Genomic DNA, 24,125 nt, shown 5'->3' with positions numbered 1-24,125 from the left:
CATTCTTTGGCATTGCCTTTCTTTGGGATTGGAATGAAGACTGACCTCTTCCAGTCCTGTGGCCAGCGCTGAGTTTTCCAAATCTGCTGGCATATTGAGTCAGCACTTTCACAGCGTCATCTTTCAAGATTTGAAATAGCTCAACTGGAATTCCATCACCTCCACTAGCTTTGTTCGTAGTGATGCTTTCTAAGGCCCACTTGACTTCACATTCCAAGATGTCTGGCTCTAGGTCAGTGACCACATTATCGTGACTATCTTGGTCGTGAAGATCTTTTTTGTACAGTTCTTCTGTGTATTCCTGCCACCTCTTCTTAATATCTTCTGCTTCTGTTAGGTCCATACAATTTCTGTCCTTTATCGAGCCCATCTTTGCATGAAATATTCCCTTGGAATCTCTAATTTTCTTGAAGAGGTCTCTTGTTTTTCCTATTCTGTTGTTTTCCTCTATTTCTTTGCATTGATTGCTGAGGAAGTCTTTCTTATCTCTCCTTGCTATTCTTTGGAACTCTGCATTCAAATGCTTATATCTTATAGCCTATAGTTTATTAGGACTTCTCTGGTGGCTCAGATGGTAAAGCGTCTGTCCACAATGTGGGAGATCCGGGTTCGATCCCTGGGTCAGGAAGATCCCCTGGAGAAAGAAATGGCAATCCACTCCAGTACTATTGCCTGGAAAATCCCATGGACAGAGGAGCCTGGCAGGCTACAGTCCATGGGGTCGCAGTCAGACACGAATTAACGACTTCACTTTCACTTCCACTTTATTAGTTGAGGTAGATTTCTTCTATGCCCATTTTGAAGCATTTTTTATCATAAATGGATGAACTTTGTTGAATGCTTTTTCTGCATCTATTGAGATGATCATATGGTTTTTATCTTTCCATTTATTAATATGGTGTATCATGATGATTGATTTGTGTATATTGAAGAATCCTTGCATCCCTGGGATAAACCTGACTTGAATATGGTGTATGAGCTTTTTAATGTGTTGTTCAATTCTGTTTGTTAGAATTTTGTTGAGGATTTTTACATTTATGTTCATCAGTGATAATGGCCTGTAACGAACTACATGGATTTTTAGGTCATGTTGACACCAGCATTGTGGAACATGGTTATCAGGTTTATCTATAAAAGAACTTATCACAAAGAAGCTGGAAAACTGACATGACTGCCTTTCCTTTGCTTATGACTGCTATTCTATGGACACAATCATTATAGACTACGGGTATTATCTTGTAGTTCTTTTGGGCCCAGGTGTTTAACACACCCAATCCTTAGTAATTTGTTCCTGTATCAATACCTGCATTTGTTCAATTTGCTCTCAAAGACAGCATGCTTACAAGCTGATATGAGGCGTTCCTCCTTTCTCTAATGATTCCACTTCCCTTAACCTTCCACAAGTGGAGGCTGCTCTGTCAAAAGGCTGAGGCCCAGAGGAAGGGAATGCTTGTGGATGGTTTAGAGACGACAGTGAACTGCTTGGAGATACTCTACTCCCACCTCCCTGTCATGCGCTGGTTGGTTCATGAGGGGCTTTGTCGTTGGACATCACCTATAAATAAATAAGCAATGTCAAAAGTGGCTCTATGAAGGTAACTTGTAAGTGGCTGGGGGTAGCAACTTCCATTGTCTCCATCACAGTTTTCGCCCCACAGATTCTAGCTTTATCTACCATCAGCAGGAGGCGTAGGGTAGAGGGAGACTGCAGCAGGCTTTTATATCCCAGGCCCTCTTAACTGCACAAGTTTTACAACTGTGAATAAATGGATGCTTGTACCAATTCAAGACAAGAGTTTTAAGTATCTCTGCTTAAAGCCCTCTTTAAGGGCTTTTTTCCCTATGGGCAAGGACCTGCCTTCTTTGAATAAACAAAGTGAAATTCCACTATTCACAGGAATATAGTGGAATCTAAGGTGGGGTTTAAAAAGACCAGGGTTTAGGAAGCATGAGAAGAGTTGAGACCTGGAATAGCCCTCACAGAATACTCCAAGTAGGACTGGATTTGCAAATAAAAGCCAATGTTTGCTGAATGGCCCTTGTGCTAAGGGCTTTATACCTGTTATTTCTCACGATATCAGTGTAAAGGGGAAGCTGAGGCTGAGGTCACACAGCTGGAAGAAGGGGGCACTGGAGCCAGGCAGACCCCCTCAGAAGCTGACACTCCTACCACGGTGCTGTGTTTCAGTCATGATACCTCTTGTCTTGACCTTGGCATGATTCACATCAACTAGGGTGGGAAGGCTTCTAAACAGTGCTGGTGCCTGATCAGTCAGCTTCAGAGATCTGCTTGCTGGTGAAGGCCGTCTGAAGTTACAGACATGGTAGGAACGCTGGAGCTGGAGGCTGGCTGCCCAGTCAAAAGGGAAGGTCTTTGACGGAAGTGAAACTGTACAGCCTCAGCCTCTGAAACGTGCTCTTGCTTCTGAATCACAGGAACTGAACTCACAAGATACTAATGTACAGAATGCCAGCTTACTACTCTGTAATGACAAGCTACACACTTCCAGTGAGTGCCCCGAGTGTTCACTGTTCAGAGAATTCTCTCCTAAGAATCACAGTCCACAGAAACGTTTGTAGTCACTCTAACTTCATTTGTTGAACTCAAACGAGAATAAAGGAAAAGAAGGCACTGACGTTTCGAATTCCATGAGGGCAGCTAGATCTATAAAACCACAGATGATGGTGACCAGGAGTTAGTTCACAAACAAGCATTTCAAGAGAGTGCTGCAATGCAGGACGATCAGGTGGTGCAGTACAGTCAGTCCCATAGTGAGTATTTTCACACATGATCCTCAGGTATCTTGAGCATTTCTGAAAGATGTCTAACAAAAATTTCCTAAGTTTTATGAAAGTGCTTTCTATTAAGTTTGGTAAATGAGAAATCTTATACTAAGAAATATACTATAAACTATTTTCAGTGTGATGCATTACTGTCAGCTATCTGGGGCCACTACTACTAAAATGAAGATCTGGAGAGAACATCATATAAAGAGTGAAGGCCTTTGACTAAGTTTCCTGGGAACCTAGAAGACAAAGATAAGACGTCTACAAAAAACTGTCCCCCTAGATACTGGGAAATATATACATGTCAGTTACCAAAGTTATGGCCTAATCTAACATTTAAGTCACATTTTTCAAAAAGCTGCTGAAAATTCCATGCTTGAGTGATATTCGTACATAATTCAAAGCACTGTATTGTGGTATTCCTCATTGGTACTTAGAATAGAAATGATGGATGTCTTGATAAACTAAGTACCTTCCTATCTGAAATGTGCAGAGACATAATTTACTAAGTTGGTTCCACTTAACAAGTAGGAACTGAATTTTATTCTTCAAAGAGAATTACAGAGCATGAGAACAATGTGAATGTTCTTAAAAAGGAAACTGATGCCCTTTCATTCTACCTGAGTTAAAAACAATGATGAACATCATCTGAGTTCATGGGACCCATAATAAATGACTACTAAGCCAGACTTACAAGATCAATGCTACGAAAACCCCAAGACCAAATATGATTAATTAGTTCTATAGTTTGGTTTTAAATCTTTAAAATTTTAACACACTTTTTATTTGAGCAGGCAAAATAATTTACTTATAAAAGCAACCTCACTTACAGAACTGTAATAAAATGTTTTCAACACTGAAAAATAAATAGCACTTTTTGCAATTCTGATTTTACAGGGAAATTACACTTTCTGGCATACAATGTTCTATCAAAATGGAAGGCTAAATCACTTTGCTTTGCTTTTCACAACAGAAATAAACACTTATACTTATCAGTCTTGGGAAATCAACTTAGGGACAAGAAAGGTTCGCTGTAAAATACAATTATTGGAAAAAGGGGATCTGGTGCCATCTACTGAGTGGCAATGGCAACATGACCTTGGGTATTAAGTTAGGAAACACTGCAATTTCAGCTACATGCAACTCAACAGAAACAGCTGTGAAGTCCTGAAAGATACGTACAAAAATGAAAATGACTGCTGTGCTAAAAGTGAGGACTGGATGGGTTTTTTTCTGTAAGTGACATCCTACTTTTTAAAGGAAACCGAGTAGGCAGTTAAAAAATGATTACTGAACATGGGGAATACTGAAGAGAGGAAGATGTTGGCAAATTATGTAAATGAAAAGTTTCATGATCAAGAGTAGTTTAGGTAGGCTCTCTTACTCATGGATAGGCTGGTGGAAGGCAGTTACATCCTTGGGTATTTATGATATCAGAATCAAGGACTTAAGTTTTTCTCTACTATTTACATAAAAAGCTGGTTTATTTGAAAAAATTATCAACCAAGACTGCCAATAAAGTGGCACTTAGGAACTATAAGGATATTTGACTCCCATACTTACCATCTGGAAGAATAAAAACCCTGGGGGATTTTATTGATTAGCAAAGGAAAGTTACTTTTTGTTTGATTGAATTTACTTAAATAGGCCTCCTTAATACCAACAATGTTGAAAGCATTCCGTAAGAGCTGGGCCAGAATCCTAAATCCTGGAAATATTTATGGACTGGCAAATTTACTTTTTTTTGGTAGTAGCTTTTGAGAATGTTACCTTCCTGTAAGGCCAGGATGCCCTGAGTACTAATAGTACACTTAAACATGTTTGTGGTTCTCCTTCATAACATGTCTCACAATCCTGAATATGTTTCTTAGCTTTCCACCAGGAGGGCAGGGGCCTTGTCTATTCTGTTTGTAACCATATAATTAGCAGTAAATTATGACCGGCACATGTATGAGTTCAAAAAATGTCAGTTGGCTGAACGAATGAATCTCATATAGTCCAACCGACCTAAAGCGAAGAGGGGAAAAGAGGAAACCATATAATTAGCAGTAAATTATGACCGGCACATGTATGAGTTCAAAAAATGTCAGTTGGCTGAACGAATGAATCTCATATAGTCCAACCAACCTAAAGCGAAGAGGGGAAAAGAGGAAAAACCCATCACAAAAGTGAAGATGACAGTGATGGACAGGAAGAAAGATGAACATCAGATCCATCACTTGGGGGAAGCCTGATGCCAAAAAAATTGCCACCATTCAACAACTGGTGATATCTGTTTGGAGATTCAAAATACCTGAAAATTTTTAAATGGAAAGTTATTCAGTAATATTAAGGTATTCTCTGGAAGACTCATGTGAAAATAAGTTAACGAAAACCCCGTTACTACATCAAGCTGTAACAGTAGCCTAGTGCTGTGATGCTTCAAGATGCAGTAGACTCTGTTGAATACACCAGGTGAATGTCTAGAGTCCCATAGAGGGAGCGAAGCACACTGAGGACTTTTTCTTGAATGGTTTCAACTTGCTCAGAAGGACAGTAATCATCCAGACTTGACCTGGAACCAAGAAGAGAAACAGAAAGGAAAGAAAAGAAAAATATCCATAAGTAGAATGAGATCATACTGGGAAGTGAGGAAAAGCCTGTGTGTGTTGAATTCAATGTAAAGTAAAAATGAAGCTGTATTGAATTCTGGAATAATAATAGTTGAAAGCCACTAAACCTTTACGATATGTCAGGTGCATTACATGTATTATGTTCTTTAACCTTCTCAGCAACTCTATGAAATAGATACGTTTACCATCCCTTTAAAGGAGTCAAACAGAGAAGGATTAACCTGCACGGGTCACACACTGGTATATGCTGGTGATGGGATTCAACAAGCACATTTCCAAAGCCCCAGTGCTTAATACTAGGCCCTTGTTTCCATGAGAGGGAGATGTTGCTTGGGAACACTGGTGCTAATTATATGTGACTAGGCATCATGTTTCATGTTCTTTTATTATGTGTACAAACAAGATAGAAATTATGAGGGTAGAGGCTTTCCAACTGATAAAAGGGTTCTGCCTCTATAAATAATCTGCTCAACACACAAGTGTACAAGATCATCCAAAATGAAATGTGTGGATGTGCTGGTGTTGGGATTACTCTCCTAGGTAGTATTAAGGAGGAAAGAGCAAAGAGGTATGGGGCAGGAATCTGTTATTTTGAGTCTTTCTAGAATCACTGACTACAATTTGGGTGATACCAGCCAGTAACAATGTTGCTGACAATTTTAGCTGGGTTAATATCTAAAATGATTTCATCAGTGCCTCCTGGTTCTGGACTAGGGAGAGGAAAGCCATTGGAAATTCCACTAGATTGGAAAATGGCATGGGAATGTTTACAGAAGGAAATGAAATTAGTTATCTAGCCTACTCCTTATTCAGTATTTTAGACCTAAAGAAATAATCTGTAAGACTTCTGATGAGCTCATTTCATTCTATGGTGATTAGGCTATATCTGAGGCTTGATGTAAACATATGACACATGATAAATGATACAGAGCAATTTTAAATTATTAAATATTAACACATACATATGGATAAAGAGATTGAAGAAAGCATGATATGTAAAAGCTTAATTTATTAGCCTTAACAAATAAGGGACACTTTGATACTTTCACACAGATTTCTGGCTTCTTGAAAACAGTACTAGAGTAACTCTTGATGGGAGCAACCCCCAGGAGGGAGTTTTGGAAATCTGCAGGTAAATTTTTGTCACAATAACAATTAGGAGAGAGGGTCTGCATACTGTGAGTGTTTGCAATATGTAGGATACTACTGCAATATGAATTTTCCTGTGTCCTGCAGTTTCCAAAGTCCATGGAGCACTTAAATAAGAGAAAAATTTGGTTTTAATTTTTTGAGCCTATTTTTAATAGTCTTCTACAAATAGTCTGCTGTATTTTTGAAATGGATTAAACTAAATTTTCCAGGAATGCAGATACTCTGTGAACTGAGGAAAGATTATAGACTTTAAGTTCAGAACTTTATCAAGAGCTTGCTGTGACTAGAATAACCGTGTTACTATAGCAGTGCTATTCACGGTATTTGGGCAACACAACTGGCTGGATCTGTCTGCATTTTTAACAAGTGACTCTTTGTAAAGATTCCAGTTTGGTGTGGCATTTTAATATGTATTATTTTATCATCAATTACTCTCTTTTCTCCTTTATGCTATTATTTGTGTGTATATATTTAATATATGTATATTTAAGTTATATGTGTAGGTAGGTTATTGCTATAAGCTAAATGTTTATGTGCCCCCCAAATTCCTGTGTTGAAATCTAATTCCAATGTGATATTTGGAGGTGGGGGGTCTTTGGACGGTGATCAGGTCAGAGGGTGGAATCCTCACGAATGAGATTAATACCTTTATTATTCAGACTCCAGAGAGCATCTTCACCCCTTCCTTCTATGTGAGGTTACAGAGAGAAGATGGCTGTCTATGAATCAGGAAGCAGGTTCTCACCAGACAGCGATTCTGCTGGTACTCTCATCTTGGACTTCCTAGTCTACAGGACTGTGAGAAATATCCGTTGTTTATAAGCTACTTGGTCTAAGGTATTTTTGTTATTGCAGCCAGAACGGACTAAGACAATTACATCATCTACACATTGTATATGCTATCTACTGCTGCTGCTGTTAAGTCACTTCAGTCGTGTCCGACTCTGTGCGACCCCATAGACAGCAGCCCACCAGGCTCCCCCATCCCTGGGATTCTCCAGGCAAGAATACTGGAGTGGGTTGCCGTTTCCTTCTCCAATCCATGAAAGTGAAAAGTGAAAGTGAAGTCGCTCAGTCGTGTCTGACTCTTAGCGACCCCGTGGACTGCAGCCTCCCAGGCTCCTCTGTCCATGGGATTTTCCAGGCAAGAGTACTGGAGTAGGTTGCCATTGCCAAATTACATGTGTATGTGAAAGAAAGTGAAAGTCGCTCAGTTGTGTCTGACTCTTTGCAACCCCATGGACTGTATGGTAAATGGAATTCTCTAGGCCAGAATATTGGAATAGCCTTTCCCTTCTCCAATCTTTCCAATCTAGGGACTGTACCCAGGTCTCTGGCATTGCAGGCGGATTCTTTACCAGCTGAGCTACAAGGGAGGCCCAAGAATACTGGAGTGGGTAGCCTATCCCTTCTCCAGTAGATCTTCCTGACCCAGGAATCAAACTGGGGTCTCCTGCACTGCAGGCAGATTATTTACCAACTGAGAGCTATCAGGGAAGCCCTATGTGTATGCAGATTAGATTATTTATGAATTCATTCAGAATGGTAAAGAGAGTCACAAAAAACTTGTCATAAAATATGTAAATATAACTTGCCTGAACATTAAAGTATTATTTTAGAAACAGTTCCATGCAGAATGAGTCCAAAGATTAACACAGAAATTTTTATTAATCTGCTGTAACTATTCAGCACATTTATACATTCAAACGTAAAACATGGCAGCAGCTAAATATTTATCTGTAGGACACAGATATTGGAATTTCTTATGTTCAACTGAATACCACCAACTTCAAAGACAAGATAACAGGAATTGTATGCTGTTTGCCAGTCACCACCAATAGAAAAGAGAAAATATAACACTTGAATTTTGAGCTGAGTAGGTAAAAAGTTGGTAAGAACTATTATATTAGTAATCATTAGATTCATCTATGGAGACTTAATTTCCTACTGCCACTGTAACAAATCACCACAAACTTAGTGGCTTAGAGTAAAACAAATTTATCATCTTATAGTTCTGTTAGAGGTCAGAAGTCCTAAAACAAAGGTGCTGGCAGGGCTGTATTTCTTCTCTAGGCTCTAGGGACAAAATCTGCTTCCCTGCCTCTCCAGCTTCCAGAGGCTGCCCACACTCTTCAGTTCAAACCCCATCTTCAAAGTCCACAGTCTAACATCCTCCAGTCTCTCATTCTGACCTTCCTGTCTTTTTCCTATTAAAACCTTTGTGATTACACTGGGTTCACCCAGGTAATCCAGGATAGTCTTTTCATTCTCAAGATCCTTAAGTTAGTCATATCTGCAAAGTCTCTTTTGCCATTTAAGGCACCATACTCGTAAGTTCTGGAGATTAGGACGTGGACATATTTGCTGCTGCTGCTGCGTCACTTCAGTCGTGTCTGACTCTGTGTGACCCCATAGACAGAAGCCCACCAGGGTCCCCCGTCCCTGGGATTCTCCAGGCAAAAACACTGGAGTGGGTTGCCATTTCCTTCTCCAATGTGTGAAAGTGAAAAGTGAAAGTGAAGTCGCTCAGTCGTGGACATATTTGGTGGGTCATTATTCAAGTTACTACACTTACCTTGCAATTGTCACTAGAGTAGGTTTTGGTAAATTTTGTAGAACAGTATGCAAAGACTGAACAAGATGTTCAATTTCTTGTTCTGTGCTGATATGGTGAGGGAGTTCTGAATAATCACAGGTTAGACCAGCCTGGTGAACCTGAAAATAAGACAATTAAAAATTACATGGTAATGTTGCTGTCTTTAGAAGACTCATTAACCAATAATGGCCTTGCTGACTAAATTTTTAATATTTTTGTGGATTAGGATTGCTTTTTCCTTAACAGTTCCCATGCCACAGAAGTTATCTATTCTCTGATGTTTTGGAAGAACTGGCCTGTACACCTGTTTGGGTCTGATGCCTTTTCTAGGAACAATTTTAAAATTTATTTTATGATTGTAGATTCACTCTGCTTCTGTCTTTACTTGAGTCTGTTTTGACAATTTACATTTTCTATCAGGTTATTCATTTTACTTAGATTCTAAAAACTGGTTTAAGTCTATACATACTATTCTCACATCTCCTTTCTTTCAGGAAATTATTTTACTTTTTAAATACATGCAACATTACTACATTTAAAGCTTCAAGAGGATACAAGATGAAAGTCTTTTTTTTTTTAATTTTTTTTTTTTTGAAAGTCTTTCTCCTACCTTACTGAACCTACTGTTTTGAGTTTCTTGTGTATGCTTTATGTATAACCATATATATTGATATACATGTGTTTTAAATGTAAATGACTGGTGTTTCAGTCTTAGCACTAAACTAAATATGCCTGAGAGCAAGAAATGGCCCACAAACTGACATTTTGCAGCCCCTGCTTAAAGGTTTTAAAAACTGGAATTCAAATATATTATAGTTTTGCCTAGGGTACATAAGTGCAAAGCATGGAAAAAAGCCACTAATTTACTATATTACTGGAGGCTCTGGATACACATTAAAGATTTAACTGGCAATGATTGGTCAATACACTAAAAAGAGAGATTCTGCATGTTCTTTTCTACTAAAATGATCAAAACACTTAGTGTTTTAATCCTGCAGCTATGGGTACATTGCATCTGGCTACATAATCTGCTACCAGGCTATGCCATCTTTTTTCTCAACAATGTACAAAACTCTTGCCCCCTCACCAGAAAACTCAGATGCAAAGTAATGACTAAAGTAGACCTGCATGAAGATACTTTCAATAATATCATATGAGCTCAAAGCACTTTTAAACCCTAAGAGTCTTCTATCATTTTTAAAATTTGTCATTAAATAAAAAGGATGAACTTTGAGTTAGCTCTGATTTAACCAAATAGTCTTTTGCTAGTATTTTCTGTTCTTACAAAACTAGCATTAAATCAATACATAAACTTCAGTTCAAATAAGGTGGTTTGATTATATACCACAACTAAATAAAACACTGAAGTAAAACCACAATTTATTAAATAAACACTACAGGTAAAAGAAGAAGAACTTGTGGTCTCAGTTCTGGCGCAAAAATTGAGAGAAGGGGACCTGAATTTCAAATGAGAAAATTTATATTCAGATATTGCAAAAATTATATAAAAATAAAGAAATTACCATCAAGGGCATCTTCTTTTAAAATAGTATTCAGATTTGCTGTGCAAACAAAGTTATACAGCTAATATAGTTAAGATGTGCTGGCCACAATGCCTTCTTTTGTCTGTTTGGTTTTTTAACCAGAAAAGTTTTCAGAGAGGAAAGAAAGAAGTGTGAAAGGAGTATAAAAACGAATGAATAAAGAATGAGCAAATTTAGAAATTGTATACTTCCTTTTCTCTGGCAAGGGGATAGCTGATCACAGACAAAATTAAAAAGTCCACAGCATCACTTTTCAGCCTTTTGGCTAAGATCAAGTGTAAAAAGTCAACAGCACTTTTGCTTCATACATAAAATTAGCAAAAGCACGTTTTTCCTGGAAAGCTTTTCCAGTATTCTGGCTTTGAAAAAGTATATATTTTTTTCCACACCAAAAAAACGTAAATTCATACTTTCCAGGAATACAAATAAAAGTGAATCACTGTAACAGAGGGCACATTTTTCTAGCCACAAAATGCCTTTCCTAAAGGGTCAGTTTATCCTTCAATATAAACATTTACCATTTCATAGTCCGGTGCTTCCATCCGTTTTTTCAAACTCTGTACCAGTGGGACTAGTAATTCCATTCTGGAAAAAAGCACCTCTCAATTAAACATTACACCACCTCAACTAAAATGACAGTAGTAAATGATACATTACCCTTAAAATTTACCATTAACAATGTTTTATATGATGTTTTGGAAATGAAAGATAAGAGTTGTTCAAATATCGTCTTAAGATATTAAGAAATAAATGTTCCTTGCTGTTTTCTTACTTAAAAGATTACAGATTGTATTAAAGATTGAAAATTAGCACTCAGGAAACTGACATTTTCCTCTTTAAGAATGAAAATTCTACTATGACTTTAAAAATTATTTTGATCAGCAGTGAAACTAAGTGCCTTTAGCATACCATGATGAAAAAAGATAATTTCCCAAAAGTTGAGAAAAAAATTCAGGACATATTTATTGACATATACAATTATAACCGGTAAAGTTCTATTCCATTTGATATAATAACAATGGTGCTTTTAAGTTATTTAATATAGGTGGAACTCTTTGGAAGCCTTTATTAATTAATGTTTTGAGTATTTTAATGCCTCCTCTACCAATACCCACTCATCTGCTGGGAGGGAAAAAGTAAACAAAAATGGAGGTATGGAGGCCTGTCTACCCACTGATCCTGTTACTTCCTCCTTATTAATGACACTTTCTGGAGTTCTGGACCCTAGTCACTCACCTCTTCTACTTCCTTAGGAACAGTGAAGACTTGTTCATGCTGAGGGTATGATCCTTTGGGGGGCATGCTAAGTTTGGGGAGACTCTTCTTGCTGTCTTACTTTTCCTTTGCTTGTTTTTTCTTCAGGTCTGTGACAGAACTGCCTGCAGGTGGTGAAGAGCTAAGTGTGCTCAGCAGATGGGTGGGTTTCAGTGGAAGGTGGCTCCATCTGTGGGCTAGATTCTAAAGTTGTCTGTTTTGTTTGATTTAAGCTTAAGTTTGGCTTGAGACTTCACAAAATCACAAAATAGTAGGTACACAAAATATTTCCGGGGAGAATCATGTTCTGAGACTTATTTCTATCTCTCCCTCTTCCAACATAATTTCAGAGGGGGGAATCATTTTTAGATATAGTTCCCTCTACTAAAGAGAAAAAACTAACATGTTAAAGTGCCTAATTAGTAGTTACTGATATGATTAATATTATGCTGGTTTATTCTTCCATACCACTGCTTTTCTTAATGACAATAAATTTCCATGATATTTATATTTCAGGGATGTTTCTGAACATTTTATTTTAAAGTGAAAATTGCACTGAATATTTTTAATAGGTAATACACATATCAAAAGATACGAATTTTTAAAAAGCAATTTATCTAGCAAATTTAGCAATTTATCTAGGACTAAAATACAGTAGAGTTGAAGAAAAAAAATATTTGAGAGTCTTACCCAGGGTTTGAAGCCCATTTCTGTACAGTTTCTTCATCATCGCCATCACACAAATCAGCAAAAGCAGCTTCTAAATCTTCTAATTGATGAATTCGATTATCAACACAATCTACCAAATCTTCCTTTAAGCACATTGAAAAGCTGAGGTTATACAGTTACTCTTTCAAAAAATAAGTGAAATCCCATTACAATGAAAATTTCAATTCAATCAGCTAACACATGATTTTCAAGTACTAACCATGGGTTTCCCCAAGAAACACAGATCAAGATTTGGGGCCGTTGTTTAAGAATACTCTAATATCATGTAAGATATTATTAGCTATGTGATAGGTTGTTGCTGTTGTTTAGTCACCAAGTTGCGTCCAGCTCTTTTGCAATGCCCTGGACTGTAGCAAGCCAGGTTCCTCTGTCCATGGGATTTCCCAGGCAAGAATAACTGGAGTGGGTTGCCATTCCCTTCTCCAGGGGATCTTGTGGACCCAGGGATAGAACCTGCGTCTCCTGCACTGGCAGGCAGATTCTTTACAGCTAAAGGGAAGCCCTTTAGACAAACCCAAAAGAAACAAAGGATACCTCTGTCAGGTTGCTTCCAGGCTTTTTAAATTGGTACAGCTCTTGTAAGATTTTGTATTCCTCCTGGAAAACAAAACAAAGAATCCATATAGTAGAAAAAAGATTCATTTTTCAATGATACACTTTAAGTAAAAAATGACACTTATACAAGAATATCTTAGATAATCATTTAAAGGTAAGTCTAGGAAATCAGGGAATAATGTAATTCATTATTTCACTGTAAATATTATCCCTTCTTTAGGGTAACTATTCATCTGGGCATGACAACAATGCATAAAAATTAATTATGGAAGAAGACTTAATGGCTAATAGGTAATGAATGAAAATATTTCTAATACTGTTCTACTCTATAAATGGATACATACTAGCATCTAAACAGATTTTAGCTATGTATAGGAAATATAATCACTTCTCAGCCTTTTGGCTAAGATCAAGTGTTCAGGAAATATATGTATCTTTGTTAACAACAAAACAAAACTTTCCACAGGGGAGAATGCCAGAGTACAGAGATACAATGGGAGGATTTTGCAGGAGAATGTTTGTCCTCATTTAGCACAGCCAGGCAGCCCCATTAGAGGTAGGTCTTCTACCTGGCTCTACTTAGGAACATTGTCAGGAAGGGTCTATAGGCAAGATCTAAAATTCCTTAAGCACAGTGCTGTGCACTATCCTCATATAACTATTCTTTGATTGGGTATGATTATTATTTTGATTTTATACTTGAAGTAACCATGGATCTGAAAGGTTAAGTAACTTTTCCAAGATCATGCAGCTAATAAGCAGTACAAGTAACAAACAGAATTTAAATCTTTCTGACCACCAAACATGTTCTTTTTAAAAAAACAGTTATTACATTATAAAGTATAATACATGCTCTTCAGAAAGTTCAACAGCACCAAAGGGTATAAAGGACACAAAATTCCCACTTTCCCAGGTTTCCTTATAGCCCTGGAAAAGAAGTAACTGCCATTAAGTCACTTATGTAACCGTCTAGAAATTCCCATTACAAATATTTGGTGAGTATACTTGTAGGATAAACTCATAAAGTCAGGTTTTTTAGCTTCCAGGTATGCCCATTCTCACGTTTTCTAAATATCTCTAAAGTCATTTTATAATTCTGAACGCTGGAATTTATAGTTACTGGTACATTCAGAACAGTAGGAAAAGAAACAGAGGGCAAAATTTCTCTCTTATTTGCAAGTTGGGAGGGCACTCAAGGTCCCCATACTCTTGCTCCAGATTACTCTACAGTTGCCCTCTGAACAACATGGGTTTGAACTACACAGGACCATTTATACATGGATATTTTTCAGTATAGAGGAAAAGATTTTGGAGCTTCACAACAATTTAAAAAAAAAAACCTGCAGACCAACTGTACAGCCCAGAAATACTGAAACAATTAAAAAGTTAGGCATGTCATGAGTGAATAAAATGTATATAGATACTAACCTATCCTTACAAAGGCATAAGATGAATGATATTTAATATAAAATTAATAATATGTTAGTTTTCCTATTGTTTATAACTTTGCTTTCAAAGAATTATATTTTAAAGAATACATGCCTCTCTAACTGGAGAAATTGCATATCAACTTATCGTAGGTAAGTGGTACTGAAAAATATATAACAACATTTCCAATACTGTATTATGACTATAATATGCTATAAAATTTTTTAACGATTCATTCATTAGTGTACAGGCTAGGCTACTGTGAAGTAATTGTATTGATTATATTAGGCTACCTAAAGCAATCACATTGCTGCTTCCTCGTTATCAATGTATGAATCACTATAACTGTAAATAAATGACTTTATCACATCTTTTCATCTTTGACATCTGGTGTTAGCAATATATGTAGCAGTGTTTTATATCATATAAGACATATTGATATAGGTTCATCTTTAAACACGACATAAATGTATAGTATTGATAAATACAGTACAGTACTGTAAATGTATTTTCCTTATGATTTTCTCAATGTTTTTCTACCTTATTATAAGAACACAGTATATGATACATATAATACACAAAATATGTGTTAATTTACTGTTTACATTATCAGTAAGGCTCTGATCATCAGCAAGCTATCAGTTATATTTCGGGGAAATCCAAAGTTATATCTGGATTTTGATTGCACATTTTTAAAACACCACATTTACCTGAGTGAACATTTCTTTGAAGGGATTCTTGACTGAAAAAAAATCTAAGTCAATATCTAAAACAAATGCATCCCTTTTCTCTAAAATTTCCAGAATCTCTCCAGTGCTAACTGCAGTCTGGCATTCCTGGCTTTCAGAAGAACAGGAACATGATGGTTGTAGACAAGTGTGGTCCCTTCTCTGTATCACTGTGTCCTTTTCCAGTCCTTCTGAACAAGAGTCACCATTAGTAGAGGCAGTGTTCTCTGAGTCCTCCAGGGCTAGCTTTGGCTTCTTAGCAGAAGACACTGCATCATTTTCTCCTTGACTATGACAGAGTTTATAAGGTTTTACCATAATTACATCCAACTGTAAAGGTTTTGGGTTCTCCAGCAGGTCTTCAGTTACATAAAGACCATCACTTAGGAAGTAATGATCTGTACTTGTAACCCTGGATTAGAGGAAAAAAATTACTTTCAAGACAAGTGGACAAATTAGCCGGCAACATATAGAATTTCAGAAATACAAAAATGGACATATTTGACAAAAACTGAAAGCTGTCTCTAATATTTGCAATTTCTGGAAACAGGGTTCTCAAATTTCCAGCTAGGCACACAACTGCCCAAAGACCATATTTTGTAGCCTATTGTGCAGCTAGGTGGCTCAGATGGTAAAGAATCTGCCTGCAATGTGGGAGACCTGGGTTCGATCCCTGGGTCAGGGTTTGATCCCCTGGATTAGGAAATGGCAACCCACTCCAGTATTCCTGCTTGGAAAATTCCATGGACAGTATAATCCATGGGGTCGCAAAGGGTTGGGCACAACTGAAGCGACTGAGCACGTGCTCACGCATCGTTCAGCTAGGTGTGACCAGCTGACTCAGTTCTGCCTAAAAGCCGTGAGTGGAAGAGAAGCGTAGAGAGCCTTGCTCTCCGCTCCCCACTGACTGGCATGTGAACATGCTAGCAGCAAACCCCGCTTGGACTCTGAGTTCAGAGGCCACACTGTAGAGAAGGTGGAGCAAAAAGAAATTATCTGGGGTTTAACTGTAGGGCTGCCATATTGGCCCTGGACTGCACATGGTCAACTCTAACTGGAGAAGAGAAATGAAAGATCCTGTTTAGCCAGTGCTTTAGATCTCTGTCATACCAAGTGGAACTGCGTCCAAAAAAATCACTTGAGAGAAAAATTATACCTGGAAATAATATCTCTTGGTAGAAACTCCCTCTGACATATTTCAAAGCTTTAATAAATTTCATATAACTATATTTTAATATGTAAAGCAACTTAAAACAATCTTGTGCAGCATTTCACAAGTTACAGATTTTTGATTTTAGACATATCAGCATGTTCTTAGCTTTTCAACTGTATTATGCCTTGGTAAGTACTTTGAACAATGACACCAAATGGTTCTTCCAGGGGTAGGACCTATCCAATTTAAAATGATGGTATTAATATTTATTTCTCATCCACCCCTCTTCAGCATATACTGCCTTATATTTAAAAGATATAACTTTCTAAAAAAAATTAATGATATAATAAAACCAATATCCAAGCTTATTAATAACTGTACCACCCTAAGATTCCCAGGTGGGGCTAGTAGTAAATAACATGCCTGCCAATGCAGGAGCCATAAGACACATGGGTTCTATCCGTGAGTTGGAAGAATCCCCTGGAGACGGGTATGGCAACCCACTCCAGTATTCTTGTCTGGAGAATCCCTTGGACAGAGGAGCCTGGTGGACTATAGTCCATAGGGCTGCAATGAGTTGGACACGACTAAGGTGATTTAGCATGCATGTACCACCCTAAGAAAGACAAATGCTATATCCACCAACCTAAATGGGTATTTTTCTTTAATAAGGAAAATGCCAGGGACGGAGGAGGCTGGTGGGCTGTAGTCCATGGGGTCGCTAAGAGTAGGACATGACTGAGCGACTTCACTTTCACTTTTATGCACTGGAGAAGGAAATGGCAACCCACTCCAGTATTCTTGCCTGGAGAATCCCAGGGATGGGAGAGCCTGGTGGGCTGCCGTCTATGGGGTCGCACAGAGTTGGACACAACTGAAGCAACTTAGCAGCAGCAGCAAGGAATATCTTACTTTGTTCATATCTGTATACACACACACATACATCTCAAGCTGCATATCTATATATGTGTCTCTTTCATAAATTTTTACTTGCAGGATTAACTAAAATCATGATAATCAACATCATTCTAATATTATTATTACACATTGAGTTTCATGTCTGTTTCAGATTGCTGAGATCTGACTTTGCAGAAACCTGTTACAGGTTAAATAAGGCCTACTCACTGAAGTACTCAATAAAAACCCTAACACTATTTCATATAAGCCAGTATTATGTATAACTTTTATTATCAATATCATTAAGAATAAATCAGATAAATAAATCAAATAAAAAGTATCATTTTCATTAAGAAAGACTGCATTTCATTTTCAATGTATTACCATTTCGTCCTACTATCCTCCAGGTTCTAGAAGTTATGATTCCACTGCTTAAAATATTCACTCCATAACAAGAGAATTTAGAAAGTCAAGAACATTCTGGTATTTCTAAAGATATTAGAGTATCAGGAGATACACAAAACACTGGTTAAACAGCTTACACAACAGAAATAGTTGTGCATGTAACTCAAGTCAAAGGATGCTGTTATTTAATTTAAATAATTATCAAAAGCTAATCATATTGGTAAAATTAAAATGCTGAATTGACTTTTAAGCCCTTGAATTTATTTAAAAAATCAAAGTGAGATAATTTTGCTTTTTCAATGCTAATTGTTAAATTCAACCAACAACATTTACATTGGAAGGAAATAATAAAATATATTTCTAAATACATTTCTATAAGGTACATCGATGATTTAATGGAGTTAGTTATCAACAGAGCCAAGGTTCCAGAGGATGAAGATCATTTTATTAAAAAATCAACTTGACCAGCAACAAAATACAAACGGTGCATGAAAAAGGTTAAGAGACTGGAAAACTTGTTCCTGGTGTTTCAAAAACTCTTTTGTAAAAGTTGAGGGCTAATCTGACCCCAATTGTATGTAGAGATACTTATAAGTTATTACAGGGATTCCAAAACAAGATAGAAGTATCCACTCCCTTTCATACACATGAATATGAGGAAATTACCTGATTGTTGTGGTAGAAGTGTCTTTGCCTACTAAAAAGTGATGCCTGCCCTCTCTGATTTGCTGAGCCCATGTGGGATGAAGCCATACTACATGAGAAAAATGGCCAGCATAAACTGCAGGCATAATCCAATTCTCAATACTTAATTCTCTGGAAGAGAAAACAGAGAGGAAGCATAAAAACTGTTAGTGAGTGGGTTTTTCCAAATGTAAATTCATTCATAAGGATATTTTAAGACAGCAGGTTTCCAAGTGGGGTCCAAGGGCCCTTGAAGGGTTTCCTGGACCTTCTCAGTGTGACCACTAGACCAAACTGTTTTCCTAATAACACCAAGGCATTACTTCCCTTTTTCACTGTATTGACATATATGCTGACAGTACAAAACAATGGCGGTTGATGTTCTAAGATTAATCCAGGCAAAGGCACCAAACTCTACTAGCTGTCACTGAACTTATCAATACCAAGCACCAGTGCCCCGCATTCCCATCCAGTTTTGCCTGAGAATGTCTTTCATGATTTTATTAAATCTTGATCCTGAGTATACATTTTAAAATAATCTGTGTGGCAAAACAGGAAGAACACTGAAAGCACTTCTGCAATATACTTTGAAGTAGCATGGTTGTCTCAAGGGAAAGCACTTGTAAGTGAATTGCAAGCTGAACACCATTTTTCTTGCAAGGAAGACTGACTGATAAAACCACAGTTGATCAGGCTTGAATGTGAATTGCTGGATTCTACACTTCAACTAAGCTTTAAGGAATGAACATTTGTGAAGTTTTGGCACAGTATTAAAGAATATTCACAATTAGCTGGGCTTCCCTGGTGGCTCAGATGGTAAAGAATCTGCCTGCAACTCGGGAGACCTGGGTTCGATCCCTGGGTTGGGAAGATCCCTTGGAGGAGGGCATGGCAGCCCACTACAGTATTCTTGCCTGGAGAATCCCCATGGACAGAGAGCTCGGCAGGCAACAGTCCACGGGGTTGTAAAGAGTCGGACACACCTGAGCAACTAAACACACACAGTAGCTGGAAAGGCTATCAAAATACTTGCGAATTTTATTCATTCACTTCCAACAAAACAATACATGGTAACAGACTGAATGGAGAATCTTGAATATTTAGCTGTTTTCTATAAAGGCAAGTATTAAAAATATCTGCAAACTACGGCTGATTAATGTTGAGGTGTGACAGAAAACAACAAAATTCTGTAATGCAATTATCCTTCAATTAAAAAAGAAATAAATTTTAAAAATTATAAAAAAAAAGATTTGCAAAAATTTAGTTACCCTGATATTTTTTTGCTTTAGAAAATATGTTTGTCTTTCACAAAAATATTTATGCTAACATATAAAGGTCTATTATATAGAAATGAATTAACATTTTAAAAAATTATTTATTTATTTATTTATTATTTATTTAGTTACAGCATGTAGGATCTAGTTCCCTGACTAAGGATCAAACTTGGCCTCTTGCATTGGGAGTTAGTTCAGAGTCTTAGCCACAGGATCACCAGGGAGGCCCCATGGAATGAATATTTTAGATGTCTCAGTTTTAATTTCAAATATGGTAAATATCACAAAATATAACCCACATTAAAAAAAACTCAAGAATTTTTAAGGGTATACAGAAATCCCAACATTAAAGTTTTAAAACTATTATTCTATGACTAACTGTACAGTCATCATAACTGCTTCATAATTTTTTTCAATTTATAAAATGTAAAACTTCTAAATATAGAAGAAAGTAGGGACAATGGTGGGGCTACTACATTTCTTTAGAGATGAATGTTCTGAGCCAGTTTTAGAGTCAACTAAAAGAAACGTAGTAGGTTAAAATTAATTCACACAAGCATCTATATTTTAGTTTTATAACAAGAGATTAACTGCTTCGTAATTTTTTACTTTGTAGGAGCAGGCTACACTGTAATAAATACATCAGTAAAAAGACAATGACAGCATTTCGGGGAACTTTATCATTGAAGAGTGCTTAGTAAGTCACCATTCAGTGACTATGGTTTTATATAACCAAAAGTCAATAGGACTTGTGACCTGAAAATAAAATAAATTGGGAGATTGGAGGGATTTAATACGGAAGAAAGGATACACAAATTAAAGATGCATTGCATATACGATTATTGAACTATGAGTTCAAGACACATTTTCGTAGGCCTCCATATCAGTCTTTTAAAGGGGAGAAGAGAGAATTGGCTCAGATAATTTCCAAAGTCTCCTACTTTTAAAATTCTATATTCTAAGGCAAAGATTGGCAAACACTGGTTGGGGGCACCTGTTTTTCCAAATAAAGTTTTATTGGAACACAGCCACTGACACTTGTTTACATAGTGTTTACAGTTGTGTTCACACCACAAGGGGAAAAATACATAGCTACAACAGAAACCATATGGTCAGCAAGCCTAAAATATTTACTTTCTGGGGAGGAAGGAGAAGGTGAAATGTATAGAGACAGTAGCATGGAAACTTACATTACCATACGTAAAATAGAGAGCCAATAGGAATTTGCTGTATGACTCACGGAACTCAAACAGTAGCTCTGTGATAATCTAGAAGGGTGGGATGGGGAGGGAGATGGGACAGAGCAAGAGGGAGGGGACATATGCATACCTATGGGTGATTCATGCTGATGTTTGGCAGAAATCAACAAAATTCTGTAAAGCAATTATCCTTCAATTAAAAAATAAATTAAAAAATATTTACTATCTGGATTGTTGAGAAAGTTTATCCATACTTGCTCTAAATAAAATAAAAAAGGCAAACAAAACGAAAGCAAAACTCACAAGCTTAGCAAAAACTATTTCTCTTAACTGCTTATCATATACTGCAAAGTGTATTTCAGACACACAAAAAGGTCATTAACAAAATCACATATTACCTGAAAAGTGTTTCCTTATCAAATACAGTGTCAGCTGGCATATCCACAGGAATAAGGAGGTCTGGATGTGAATCGAAATGCACAAAACTTATATTACTTGCAGGAAGATGCTTTGAGCCAATGGCCCGATATATAAAGGGCAGAACCTGTAAAAGATACATGTACACATTCAGAACTGGCACTGAAATCATGAGTATATACTCAACTGCAGGCTGAAAAACAATGGTAAACATAACTTCAAAAAATTTGAAGCACATCAAGTTGTGAAGAAAAAAAGCAAGAGAGTTCCAGAAAAATATCTACTTCTGCGTTATTGACTATGCCAAAGCCTTTGACTGTGTGGATCACAACACGCTGTGGAAAATTCTTCAAGAGACCGGAATATCAGACCACCTTACCTGCCTCCTAAGAAATCTAGGCAGGTCAAGAAGCAACAGTTAGAACTGGACATGGAACAACAGACTGGTGGGAAAGGAGAATGTTAAGGCTGTATATTGTCACCTGCTTATTTAACTTCTATGCAGCGTATCATATGAAATGCAGAGTATCATGTGAAATGCTGGGCTGGATGAAGCACAAGCTGGAATCAAGACTGCTGGGAGAAATATCAATAACCTCAGATATGCAGATGACACCTCCCTTATGGCAGAAAATGGAGAGGAACTAAAGAGCCTCTTGATGAAAGTGAAAGAGGAGAGTGAAAAAGCTGGCTTAAAACTCAACATTCAAAAAACGAAGATCATGGCATCTGGTCCCATCACTTCATGGCAAATAGATGGGCAAACAATGGAAACAGTGACACACTATTTTCTTGGGCTCCAAAATCACTGCAGATGGTGACGGCAGCCATGAAATTAAAAGATGCTTGCTCCCTGGAAGAAAAGCTATGACCACCTAGACAGTATAGTAAAAAGCAGAGACATTACTTAGCTGACAATGGTCTGTCTATGGTTTTTCCAGTAGTCATATATGGATGTGAGAGTTGGACCATAAAGCTGGGCACTGAAGAACTGATGCTTTTTGAACTGTGGTGTTGGAGAAGACTCTTGAGAGTCCCTTGGACTGCAAGGAGATTCAACTAGTCCATCCTAAAGGAAATGTGTCCTGAATATTCATTGGAAGGACTGATGCTGAAGCCGAAACTCCACCTGATGGGAAGAACTGACTCACTGGAAAAGACCTTGATGCTGGGAAAGATTGAAGGTGGGAGAAGGGGACGATTGAGGATGAGATGGCTGGATGGCATCACCAACTCCATGGACATGAATCTGAGTAAGCTCCAGGAGTTGGTGATGGACAGAGAAGCCTGGTGCGCTGCATGGTGTTGCAAAGAGTCAAACAGGGCTGAGCGACTGAACTGAAGTTGTGAAGAAGTAGGAAAATATGAAATTTGTTATTGCAAATGGTTTAGAGAATCAGCTCAAGATTTATTTTTTTCTTCAAAACTTCCAATTTACATCTCTGAAAGCTTTAATCGGCATCTCTTGTTGGCATGTTGCCCCCATCATAAACTCAAAAACAATCTGAGGAAACAGACAAGCTCTGGTACTCAGGAAAGAAAAGAAAAAACAAGTGCTGGTTAATACACACTCTAGTGTAAAAGATGTGTTCAAGCTACCCTGGGTCTCCGCGTCTTTCTCACACCTTTTGGATGGTGGTTGCTGGGCTAGGTCCTCCGTAAGGCTCTTTGTTCCGTTACAGTCTCTAAAGTTCTAAGTTAAGATTGAATCTGAAAGCACTACCTACCCCATGCTTGCTCTCAGACCCATGCACACTATCTCTAGGTCCTGAGAAACCAAATTTCCTTCCTGGTCCTGAGAAACCAAATTTCCTTCCTGTTATCTTTATTCATCCGCACATGTGGAATCGGCCTGTTCCTCTTTAACATCCACAGAATTCCTAAGGATTATTAAAGCTATCAAAAACAGAAAGCCTTCGATCACGGGACTCTCGCAGGCTTCCAGAAATCTAGAGGTGGGCACCATTTTACAAAAACAGAAAAATGTCTTTATAGCGCCGTGTTAAAAGATTCATGCACACACTACTCACAATAATACTAACGGCTCTGAGAGCTACTCTGTACCCATTTCACAGATGACAATGCATATTCTCAACAGAAGCCGCCCACCGACACCACAGAAATGTGAAGGGGAGGCCGGGAGACAGCAGGAAGCCTTAGTTATGAGCAGGTTAAGGACTCGAGTTACTGCAGTTACGACTGCCCGCGTTCGAATCCCGAAGCCACTAGTTTTGGCCGTGGGATTTTGGGCAAACCGCGAGCGTTCAGTGAGTTGCCGGACTCGTAGTAAGCGCCGCGTAAACTTCGGCGCCTGTTCCTCCAAGCTCGCCGTCCTGGTGTTTTCCCCAAAGCAATGCAACTCGCTCGGATTCTGGTTCTCTCTCTGGCCTCCAGGCTCCGCCGCCTCCTCAGTCCTCGCGCGACCCTGCCCCAGCACCCGTCAGCCGCCCGCTCACCTCCTGATGATCCTCCACCACCCACACCGGGAGCTCAGGATAGCGCCGGAGCCGGGCGCGCTGTCCCCCGGATTCACACATGTTTTCGTGCGCCTGAGAGTCCCAAAAAGCCGGAGCCGAGGTTCCCTCAGGAGCCGGAGCTGCTGCCCGCCTCCTCTCCCGGGAGTAAACGCGCGCTCACCCGGTTGTGGTTTCGGATTGGAGGAGGTGAGGGGCAGGAGGCGGGCGCCAGAGACTCGAGGAGAGCGATTGGCT

General features: G+C 38.1%; 1 protein-coding gene across 2 annotated transcripts; it reads right to left on the bottom strand.

The window, feature by feature from the left end:
* Positions 1 to 243: 243 nt before the first annotated feature.
* Positions 244 to 24,038, bottom strand: C18H5orf22 (chromosome 18 C5orf22 homolog). Of its 2 annotated transcripts, XR_016035230.1 has the most exons (10): positions 23,871 to 24,038; positions 21,396 to 21,541; positions 18,507 to 18,656; positions 15,368 to 15,797; positions 13,209 to 13,271; positions 12,636 to 12,757; positions 11,210 to 11,276; positions 9,127 to 9,266; positions 4,915 to 5,341; positions 244 to 4,794 (listed from the first exon to the last, which is right to left on the bottom strand). XR_016035230.1 is itself a non-coding variant. In XM_055422230.2 (9 exons), the coding sequence occupies exons 1-9, from the start codon at positions 23,949 to 23,951 to the stop codon at positions 5,209 to 5,211; spliced, it is 1,332 nt and encodes a 443-aa protein (XP_055278205.1). In that variant the 5' UTR covers positions 23,952 to 24,038; the 3' UTR covers positions 246 to 5,208. The 2 variants fall into 2 exon arrangements, 1 of the variants encoding a protein (XP_055278205.1); XM_055422230.2 differs by having other exon boundaries at positions 246 to 5,341.
* Positions 24,039 to 24,125: the final 87 nt, after the last annotated feature.

The sequence above is a fragment of the Moschus berezovskii genome, chromosome 18 (assembly GCF_049115385.1).
Source record: "Moschus berezovskii isolate FMDL1 chromosome 18, NW_MosBer_1.0, whole genome shotgun sequence".
Classification (NCBI taxonomy): domain Eukaryota; kingdom Metazoa; phylum Chordata; class Mammalia; order Artiodactyla; family Moschidae; genus Moschus; species Moschus berezovskii.
This window is presented reverse-complemented; position numbering and strand designations above follow the sequence as displayed.

What these genes read in the sequence shown, in the direction of transcription:
- C18H5orf22 (XM_055422230.2), bottom strand. Translation starts at nt 23,951, where the DNA reads ATGTGTGAATCCGGGGGACAGCGCGCCCGGCTCCGGCGCTATCCTGAG. An exon ending in TGGTGGAGGATCATCAGGAG is followed by an intron (nt 21,542 to 23,870) that starts GTGAGCGGGCGG and finishes TATCTTTTACAG; the next exon opens with GTTCTGCCCTTTATATATCG. An exon ending in ACTTCTACCACAACAATCAG is followed by an intron (nt 15,798 to 18,506) that starts GTAATTTCCTCA and finishes CCTCTAATCCAG; the next exon opens with GGTTACAAGTACAGATCATT.